Source organism: Manacus vitellinus, unplaced genomic scaffold, assembly GCF_001715985.3.
Source record: "Manacus vitellinus isolate BGI_N305 unplaced genomic scaffold, ASM171598v3 scaffold_109_pilon, whole genome shotgun sequence".
Classification (NCBI taxonomy): domain Eukaryota; kingdom Metazoa; phylum Chordata; class Aves; order Passeriformes; family Pipridae; genus Manacus; species Manacus vitellinus.
Window position 1 is genome coordinate 741,644 of NW_021938837.1, and position 11,374 is coordinate 753,017.

The 11,374-nt window shown below is 37.5% G+C and overlaps 1 protein-coding gene across 1 annotated transcript in view; it reads right to left on the minus strand.

Moving 5' to 3' along the window:
• The window catches only part of CTNNA2 (catenin alpha 2), a 350,732-nt gene extending 342,688 nt beyond the window's left edge, over positions 1-8,044 (minus strand). Inside the window, exon 1 of the mRNA XM_029964516.1 lies at positions 7,841-8,044. Coding sequence (XP_029820376.1) covers positions 7,841-8,023 — 183 coding nt within the window. The 5' untranslated portion in view covers positions 8,024-8,044. The remainder of the gene's footprint in view (positions 1-7,840) is intronic.
• Positions 8,045-11,374: the final 3,330 nt, after the last annotated feature.

An 11,374-nucleotide genomic window follows, 5' to 3' on the forward strand; every position in this document is an offset into this window, starting at 1 on the left:
TGAGGAGATTCAGGTGTTCTTTAGAGAAATCAAAAAAAGAGAAATCCTATGTCTTTGAAAATACAGACATTTTGCACACCCTTCAATATTCAAACACTACAGTTATACAATTACTGCAGAATTTTTAATGTGGAAATGGCAAGACATTTAAACTTCAATGAATTAAGACTGACAAGACCTCAAATTAAATGTTAGAGTAACAGAGGCCCAGGTAGACTAAGCACTACAGGAACCAAGAAAATCAGGTTTGAATTTCCTGTCAGTGTAGGAAATTTCCATGCTAATTTGGAGGGAAGTATCTTGTTAGATACATTGCTCAACCTAATATGGCAATTCAGCCTTAGACTCCAAAAGCCTCACGTGATTTATTTACACTTTAACATGACATACAGAACTTTTACAATGACATATCATGGTCTGCCTTTAAAGACAAAGAGTAAAAGGGAGGCAAAATGTTCTCCAGTCAACAACACCAAGGGAAATCACTGTGGTTCAGAAACAGCATTTCCTCACAAAATTATTAGAATTACAAAATCATTAAGGCTGCAAAAGAGCTCATTGAGGCCAACCTTCAGCCAAGTACCACCCACTATCATGAAATGCAACATCATCTCATTTTCTGAGCACTTCCAGGAATGGTGACTCCACCTCTTCCCTGGGCAGACTGTTCCAGTGCTTAAACACTGTTTCAGTGAAGAAATTTTCCCTAGTATCCATCCTAAACTTCCTTTGACACAACTTGAGGCTGTTTCCTCTTCTCCTGTCTGTATCTGCCTGGGATGAGAGGCCAACCCCCACCTGGCTACAATTTCCTTTCAGGTCATTGTAAAGAGCAAATTACTTCAGTAAATTTAAAAATCTACTCATCCAAACAGCTGCAACACCACTGTGTAAACTTGCAACCACCAGAACCTGAAGTCAGGACAAATTATTAGCATATTTCTCATTTCCAAGCCATGAAATCTCATCTTCTCACACAGCTTTTTTATTTGTTACTGACAGCAAACACCAGTGTGGCTCTCTGAGCCTGGTAGGAAAAACACAACCACCTCTGAACATAAAATTGCAAAACCAGAAAATACAGGAATGAATAAATGAATCAAAACTCACTTTGTGCAACTGGAAATGATGCAGCATTTCTATAAATCTACTGAAAAATAATGGACATCCCCTATGAGGGAGCCCTGACATCATCAAAAAAAGGGACAGAGCACTCCTGAAAAGGTGTCTCAAGTCACTCTGCAGGCAGCATATTTAGACAGTGATTTATGTACAGTCATGAGCAGTGCAGGCACTCAGCAGGGATGCAGAAATGCAAAGAAACCTAAACTGCCCATAATGCATAAAACATTTGCCCATTTGGGAACATATCCTATTCCTCCAGTAATAACTACTGTGTTTCCACTTGTTTCTTTCAAGTAAAAAAAGACAAAACTGCTCATATAACCTCCAAAAGAGCCAGGTGAATAGCAAAATAGCTGATCTCCAGCCTGAAATACAGTAGGAAGCTTTAAACAAGCCCGTGTCCTCTAAAAATTATTCATCCAGCCGGGAATTCGACAACAGTACCCACGGAAAAACTTTCCCGCTGAGCCAGTCGTGCCTGAATCCATGGAGGCTGCTGATCCAGCAGTCAATCTCCTGTCAGTCATCCCCCATTCCTCAGCTCAGGACAGCTGTGGACATTTCTCTGTCTCATAACTGTAATTTACTGCTCACTGTCACCCAGATTAACCTCGCACAAGTCAGCACAGAACTGAAACGTACACACCAATTATTGCTTTGCTCTTAAATGTGGACTCAGATGAAGCTGTTAAATGTGACAGCTGACAGTATCTTGAGAGTTTATAGATTTCCAGTTGCTGTCGTGTTTTTCACTCTCCAATCAAGCACAATAACCAGCTGTCTGTTAAGGACATTTCATTTTCATGTTTTTCCTCTGAGCTATTCCAATTTTTTACTGATATATTTGCGAGGAGAAGCTGCCAGCAGGCTTGTGCTCTCTCATTCCTTCTTCTGGTGTTCTGTATTTTCAAAAAAAATGGCATTTTCTTCTCCGTAGGAAACAGGAATTAGAGCCTATAGAAACTCAGCTAGAGTGAGCAGACATCAGGAATGAGTAGTAACTTTAGAGAATAAGATTCCAAAGAGCAAACACTGAGCAATGTTATTCCTGTAGTAAAGCAGGGTCATCCTTGAGCACATTGTACAGGATTGCATCCAGACAGTCCTTGGATATCTCCAGTGAGGGAGACTCCTCAACCTCTCTGGGCAACCCGTTCCATTTAGTGCATCTAAATATTAAATCATCAGGAGTAATACAAAGACTCCACAAAGGATTGTTCATTCCACTCAGATAAATAGAAATAGTCTCTGTCCCAAAAGCCAATTACAACAAAAACAAACCCCAAACTCCTCTGAAATGCTGGCAGTGACTGGGAGCAGGAGCACTGGATGAGAGGGAAAGGAAGGCAGGAGAATGCAGGTTGGCTTAGAAATAAGCCCAAGGGTTTTAGAAGACAATCTCATATTTGAACCAGCTGGGAAATGCCTTTTCAAATGCAGATTTGAATTAATGCCAAGCCAGTACGGGACTGGATACAGAGGTCTTTAACACTCACAGCTTACTCACTTGTCAACTGCTTTCCAAATTTCTCATTGACACATCCCAGCAACCCAAAATTCAGTCTGTCTTTGCTTGGCACTGAATCTGATGATGTCAGAAGGAAATTCAAAGCATCCTTCTTTAAGTCTATTTTTCTGGAGACATAATTTCCTTTCTTTCTTATCTTGATCAAACATCAACACAAGAGCACCTCGAGTCTTGCTAGAAAGGGTGCCCAGTCCTGGGTTCTGAGTTTGGCAGAGTATTTCTAACCCAGGAGTCTGGGTTTAGGAGCTGGAAATCCCAGGTTTCTGGTATTTTTGCTCCCTGACAGCCTGCAATACAAATCAGGAAGGATCCAGGAGAGCAAACCAGCAGGAAACTAGACCCCAATCAGAGCTAGCCATCCGTTAAATAATGCTTTCATTTAGACAAATGGAAAACAATTGCAGTAAGAGCTTCTGTGGAGCTGTATTTAGTTCTCCTCTGTAGGATAGAGACTAGAAATGTAATTTTATTTTGAAATAAATGACGGGATTTATCACATATACATAAGAAGCTGAAAAAAAACCTATCAATTTTCTCTGAGAGATTGGGGGGAAAAAAAAGTCACAAGATCCAGCAGACTGAGAATCCTCCTGCCCCTGCCTCCCAAAAATACCAGATTTTAACATTCAGATGAGTTCACCAGAGAAATAATAGATACCATGCTGGGAAAATATTTTGTCAAAGTTACTGATAAGACAAATGAAGCAAATACATATTTCTAGATTTACAAATAATAGTGAAACAGTTTACATCTCATTTCCATAGAAGTTCTTGCAGAGAACTCCCAGGGATCTCCCTTGCAGAGGGTTTATGTATTGTGAGACTCCAGTCAATGCAATATACTATACAAATATATAATTATTCATAGAACTAGTAGAGAGCCTATGGACTAATTAAAAAACCCTTATTTTACAGGTAGGAAACAGGACAAATCAACATTTATCTGAGGAGAAGGAAGGAGGAACCAAAACACGCCTCTCCTTTTATAAGAGCAAATAATACAAAGGTAAAAACACCATTATTTTTACTCATCTAATTTGAATTTTGCCCTACCTTTCTCTTTACAGAATTTCTTGTCATGTTTTTCTTTGGTTGCCAATGTTTTCAAAGTATCTGCCTTTTTTAAAAAACTAATATCCCTCAGCTCATGAAGTTTGTTTCACCAATCTTGTGCCCTCCTCACCAAGAGCTAAGTCAACTGTGGTATCTGTTTAGTCTTCCAAAGTGTAAAAGACTTTTAACTTACTCTTAAAAAACTCTGGATAATACACAGAGAGATTTTACCCTGGCACAGAACAAACTGTAGTAAGAACATTGTTATCTACTTATTAGCCTGTGATTGATCCATAAAAAGTAGTTGGACAAACAGGGAAAGCAACACTGGCACATGTGTTAGACTCTCCCTGCCCATGGAGCAGAGTATCTTGATCCACTAAATTTGGGTAAAGCACCTAAAGATAAAACAGTTCACAGGTGCAGGGAATATACCTGGAGATGTGATGGATGTACTTAAAAGCTGCCTGTAAATCTTCTAGTTCCTGATTCATGCCTGCAGTACCCTCCACTGATGCAAAAGTCAAAGATCAGTGAAGGTTCAAAAACACCATTTTCATTCTCAGAACGTTCTTTTGCACTTGATATTTTACTCAGTTTTCAAGAAAATTTAATATGAAACAGAACATAAACCACAATCAATTTATAGGATTTGCAGTGCAAATGTCCAGCAGATAAAAGGGTGTACAGAAGTTACTTAACTACCAAAAAATAGAAATGTTCTTGTATAAAGTAAGAAACACCAAATCAAAGAAACAGATGAATAAAAAGAAACTATTTTAAGCTGCAGAAAGACTGAACTAACATTGACTGAACAGCATATTTCCAATACCCTGCACTTCATTGTCTGTATCCTTAAAACACAACCACAAAATATTTACATTTTTCTATGCACATTTGATCAAAACTCATCAGACAAAAAATGATCCATCATTTTCCAGATATCATCAAAGAGAAAAAAAACCAGCAAAATATGAATGTCTGATTACTTTCTTAAAGCAAGAGCAGGATTGTGGTGGTTTAAGGTTACATGGGTAGATGATAAAGATGCTCCTCTTTGGCAAATCAAGCCTTGATCAGACTTAGAACCGTGTCATGTTTGGTGTGTGCCATTCAGCTTTACCCTTTTGAGACTCATCCACGCCTTTAAACACCTTCCAAGTGAAATCTTTTGTTATATGGAACACGCTCAGCATTATTGCAAACCCAAGAAAATCTATCCCCAGGTTTCAAGGAAGTGGTTTAATACTAAAGCAAATTCTGCCACGGATAAAATTCAATCCCTAGATAACAGGAGCTGCCTACAAGCCAGGGATCTGATCTATCCTAGTTATGGGGATTTAGTTACCATATCAGAGGAGTTAAGAGATATTTAACTTATCCCCTGCCCATACTAGATCATAACAGTTGTCACCTGAATGGCTTTTCAGGTTGCCCTGGCACTATTGGTCTATCTCCTGTACCTATATACTGAAGCTTAAATTTAGGCCTCGATCTGTAAACTGAATCCCATCCCTTCTACCTGCAAAGATCAGTTTGGAAAACAACATTTGATGCAGTATTATTCTCAAATTCTACCATCCCAGATGTGCTAAGATTAGAAGTACTTCATTTTATGTAATTTAAATATATATTCAGTTCTTATAATGTTTACTCAATAGATGTAAAAGTAGCTTAAGATGATTGCATTTCAATATAAAGCAGAAAAACAACAATAAAAAAAAAAACAGAGATTGTGCAGCTCAGACTAAGAATAAAAAAAAAAAGGAGAAAGACTATTTCAAAAACCATACTGTGGAAACCATAAAACCAGTTGCTCACACTATTACGTGTTTAAGTAAAAACGATTAAACTGTATTAGCAACCTTCAGTATGGTCCTAAATGCTCACACTTTTTAAATTAAAACTCGCCTCCCTCTGTACATGTGGTCAGAAATAAAATAAGAATGCTTGTGGACCAAGGACAAATTGCATCATTACCAAAAACCTGTGTACTGAAAAAGAGTAAAATAAGAAGCCACAATTAATCAGTACTGAAAGTTTCTTTGAAAGAACTTTAAAGATTGTACCTATCAGTAATAGTTCTAAGGAGCAAGATTCTGTAGGAAGCAATCCAGCACGTTCTCTTCCACCACAGCCTCATCACCTGTTATTTAATGTTCTCTTTATAACTTCCAACCCGTAACACAGCAGCACAACCCTTGCTTTCATTCAAGTTTTCACAAGAACCTGTCAACTATCACTTCACAAAAACTAAAAAGCAAATAATGCTTCTCAGTTCTGTGCCATCAAACATCTATTCCTTGAGGTGACTCAATTATGTGGAATAATATCTTTAAAAGCAACATTTAAGTTTGAACTGTTCAATGAGATGACTAAAGGGCTGAAGTTTGCACTGCTGATACCTCACTATATCACTCTACTGTAACAGTACCAATGAAAATAACAACGTTAAAGGCCCATCCTTGAACAGTCTCTTCAGCCTTATATTGATGATTACACCAAACAGGATCAAAATGTGCCACCTGATACTCTGGGAGCAACCAAAGACAAGAAATAGTAAAGTAGAGGATGCTCAGCTTGATGCCTCTTAGCACACATTTTCATTTTAAAACAGGTTGTTGGTGTTGCTTCAGCCTTTCTCCCACATCCTCCAGAGGGCACAGCAATAGTACTCACGGGTTTTAACACACAGTGCTGGGTGGAGAGAATTTTCTGGGATAAATTATGCCCAACAGAGGTTATGCACTGCCAGGTAACACCATGTTGAACAATTTAACACCTCTGGAAACTCTACACAGAGAGTTGTATTTGAGACTGTGAGAACAGCACTAGAGCTACACTCCCTACTTTCATAGTAACTGAGTATTTCCCAGTTCCAACAGCAAGTGAAAACCTTCCGTGGTTTAATTCATGTAATAGACAACCTCTTATGAGTAACTACAGGTCACATCCTAAATATCAAACACAATGTTGAAAATGAACTGTATTCACCTTCAATAAGAAAATAATTCTTAGGCCATTTCTCAGTTACACTGCTTACCATTATTTTCATCAGAAAAAGCATTCTGCCTCCAAAGAAATGCTTGTTGACTACTTATTACATAAGAAGGAACTTAATGCAAAACTCATGAGGAGCACGGAGTTCCTTCTTAGATAAAAAACCATTCCCATGAGCTTGTACCAAACAATTTGCAATATATTAAATAGTTCAATAATTCAAATAACATTACCATTACAAGGTGAAACGGTTCAAAGAGAATTACCATTAAAAAGTTACATAATTAAAATATTAATTGATATGATTTGTATTTTTTGTAAATTTGAATTATAATTTAATTATAATTATATATCACTTTAATTACATTTAAAATACATATATACCAATATTGTATATAATTCTAATTATAATCTAAATATATTATCAATAATTCAATAATTACCATTAAAATATATATGATTCTCATATAAATTTATATTCTAATGTATTATATATTATATAATATATAGTAATATATATTATATAGTTATATATATTATATTATGTATAATTATATAATTATACAGTTTATATAATTATAATTATATGTAGTATAAATATATATTATATTATATATAATTCTATTTATATAATTCCATATGTATTTTACATAAATAAATATATAATGTTATATATTCTGTATTATATATTTTTATATTCTTTATTATATAATCTATTCTACATTATATAATGTATAATTCTAATTATCTATAATTTTAGTTTTCTATACAATATAAATATATTTATCTATAACTCAATAACATTTACCATTATAAATATGCGTAATATTCATATAAATTTAAATTTATATTTAATTTAATTTAATTTAATTTAATTGTAATCACATATTATTTTAGTTATATGTAAATATAATTATATGATTACGTATTTATATATAAATATAAATTTCTAAATAAATTTAATTATAAATGTAAAAATATATCCTAAAAATATATAAGTATTTGTAATGATTATTTATAGATATCCCTTTTATTGTCCCATAAAGATGCATTATTTTGTCAAACATTAGACCGGTAACTTTGGCTCAGGGAGGCTGAAGGGAGCACTGCCAAGGTGCTGAGAGCGTGACTTACGTTGTTCATGTACTCGCTGAGCAGGTCCTGCAGCGCCTGGCGCACGGCGTTGCACTCGGCCACGATGCGCTCGCGCCGGTCGTCCCGCGTGCACGACGAGTCGGCCATGAGCGCCGCCCCGCTGATGATGCTCTCCAGCCTCTCCTCCAGGGACGGCCGGAACCGAGCCTCGCTGAAGGTCATGGGGTCCAGAATGATCTTGTTCTAAAAGGCAAAAGGAAATGGGAAATGATGAGCAGACGTGGGGGTCCTTGGTGTTTTCTAAGTATGTCTTATGTCAACAGAATCACAGAATGTGCTGAGTTGGAAGAGACCCACAAGGATCAATGAGTCCAAGCCTTAGCTCTGCACAGGACCATCCCCAAGAGTCACAGCATGTGCCTGAGAGGATCATGCCAATCCTTCTTGAACTCTGTCAGCCTTGGTGCTGTGACCATTTCCCTGGAGAGCCTGTTCGGTGCCCAACCAGCCTCTGGGGGAAGAACCTCTTTCTAATACCAAACCAAAGCCTTCCCTTACAGAACTGGAGGCCATTTCCTCAGCTCCTGTCACTGCTCAGCCCAGGGAAAAGAGCAGTGCCTGCTCCTCCTCTTCCCCTCAGGAGGAAGCTGGAACTGCAATGAGGTCTCCCCTCAGTCTCCTCTTCTCCAGGCTGAACAGACCAAGTGCCCTGGGCCGCTTCTCCCACAGCTTCCCCTCAAGGCCCTTCACCACCCTCATTGCCCTCCTTTGAACACTTTACATTTATCATAGAATATCAGGTTGGAAGGGATCTCAAAGATCATCTGGTCCAACATTTCTTGGCAAAACTAACTACCAAGTTTCTGAAAAAATAAATATTACAGAAATACCTAGTAGTTCTAAATCCAAATAAATTAATAAAATTAAAAACAATCATATATATAAATAATTCACAACCTTACTGCCCAGAAATGCTGTGGCTGCCCCATCCCTGGATGTGTCCAAGGCCAAATTGGATGGAGCTCTGAGCAATCTGGTCTACTGGAAGGTGCCCTTGCCAATGGCACGGGGTTGGAATGAGATGGTCTTTACAGTCCCTTCCAACTCAAACCATTTCATGATTATAAATTAATATTATTCTTCCTTGAATCCTCTGAGAATTTCTTGGCTATTCATGAAATTCACAGGAAAGGTGTAAGTTATTTATACCTGAAGAGAAAGTGGGATATTCTCTGTTAACTAATTCCTTAATTTTGATTATTTTTATTAGCAGACTACACTACTAGATCATCTCAGTGTTATGTGAATTTAAAAAATTGAGGAACCTAACAGTGCAAGAAAACCATTATTAGATAATCACATTTAGACAAAAATATGAAATATCTCTGATTTCCATTCTGTAGAGCATCTTTTAAAAGCCTTTTTTGTTTTTAAATCAGGAAAAAAGTGCTACATAAAGACAGTCTAAAAATATCTAATTTGTCTAACAGGCTACTGGTTAGCAAAATATCTTTATTCCACTAGAAAAAGAATTGATTTTCAAAGACTGTTTTCTAATGAAGAAAGTTTAATTCTTAAATTATGATCACTGCTAAGCACTTGTGTACTTTATCTATCAGACTGATTACCAAATATCAAATAGGGCTAAAACACATTGATTCTACTCCCATCAATAAAATCTTATGTAATGTTATGAGTTCTGAGTCACTGCTGGATTATATTCTGACCTGCTTTTCTCCCTTTGGAGTTCAAGGTAAGAAATACAAAAGCAATAATTACCTGCTCCCACTTATGGGCACATTTACAACACCTTGTAATTCAAAATAACCTTTTGCTGCAATCATGCAAAGAAGTCTCCTAATTGTATATTGACTAAAAATGCTCTGTAAGCAGTGCACTTCTTATTTGAGCTTTGAAAGAAAATAAATCAGGAAACAGGAATGAAAAATATAAAAGCATTCTGATTTCTAATCATCACACCGAAGCACAGAAGATTTGTGTTAATGATCTGTTTTAATTTTCACAACGTTCTGATAACTTCATGGTTAGTCTATTTTCTTTAATATCCAAGAGCAATCAACAAGTACAACACAAATGATACAATTAATTTGAAAAAAAAAAAATGCAACACGGTATTAAAATGTAAATCAGGATTTAGGGACATGATATATAACCAACAAGTGTCTTTAGTGTGGAAAACTTTTACTTATCAGAACACGTTGAAATGGATTTATTCTAAGTTAAAAACTGATTCCAAGTGAATGTCTTCTTTATTTCAGCAGGGCAAGTGTTTTACAAAACATCTTATTCCTCAATAAAACTTCCAACTCACACACAGACTTCTGTTACCATACAGAGAAAGGATCAAGCCCTGAGAAATCTATAACTTCACTGAATGTGCAGCAGGTAAATGGCAATAAACACAAGGGTGGCAGGAAATTTATGAAAATTCATTATTTAATAAAAGGACAAATAGAAGAATTTTAATCAGATAACATATTGTTCCAGCTCCAGGAACTGCTGGCTTAGCAGAAACAAATGCAGCATGACCCGGAATGTGAAATAATGTCTCACATGTGTCTTCTGGGGTGTGTTTCTCAGCAATAAGCAGAACAGTTTTACAAGCACCTAAATTAGAAATGACTTCTCCAAGAGTCAGCTCTATGCATATTTATGTAGCTGGGCTCTTAAGTCAAATGCTAATACTTGGGATTTTCAGAAATCAACTATATAAATTCATCTTCACAACTGCACAATGAATTCAGTAGCAGCAAGAGTGCAATTGCGTCAAATGAACTATATATGCAATTTATGCCAATAGTAAAAGAAAAATTGAAAAAATTAGCTGCGTGTTTCAGATTCCCAACTAATCCTTCCAGAAATGCCTCCCTTTTCCTCCTTGTCCTCACAGCCATAGATGTAAGGTTCTCTTTCTACACAGAACATTTCAAACAGCAGATCTTAGACCTCTCAGCAAGTCATAAATCACATTTTTCTTCTTACATGTTTTGGAATACTCTGCAATCAGTCTCCCGCGAGACCCAAGGACCTATCAAAAATAAATTCCTGGAATATGCAAATATGTATGTTTATCTGCATGTGCATCTGCATATGCAAATTCTGGGACAGGTACCCGGGGAAGAATAACCCCAGGCACCAGTAGAGGCTGGGGGTGACCTGTTGGAAAGCAGGAGAGGGAGGAAGTGGAGAAGGACCTGGGGGTCCTGTTGGACAACAAGCCATCCCTGAGCCAGTGGCATGTCCTGGGGGCCAAGAAGGCCAATGATGTCCTGGGATGCATTAGGAGGAGCATTGCCAGCAGGTCAGGGAGGGGATCCTGCCCCTCTGCTCAGCACTGCTGAGGCACATCTGGAGTGCTGGGTCCAGTTCTGGGCTCCTCAGTACCAGAGGGACATGGAGCTCCTGGAGCAGGTCCAGAGGAGGCTACGAAGAAGATGAAGGGACTGGAGCATCTCTTACAAGGAAAGGTTGAGGGAGCTGGGGCTGTTCAGCCTCCAGAGGAGACACTGAGAGGGGATCTCCCCCACATCTGTCAGGGTCCACAGGGAGGGG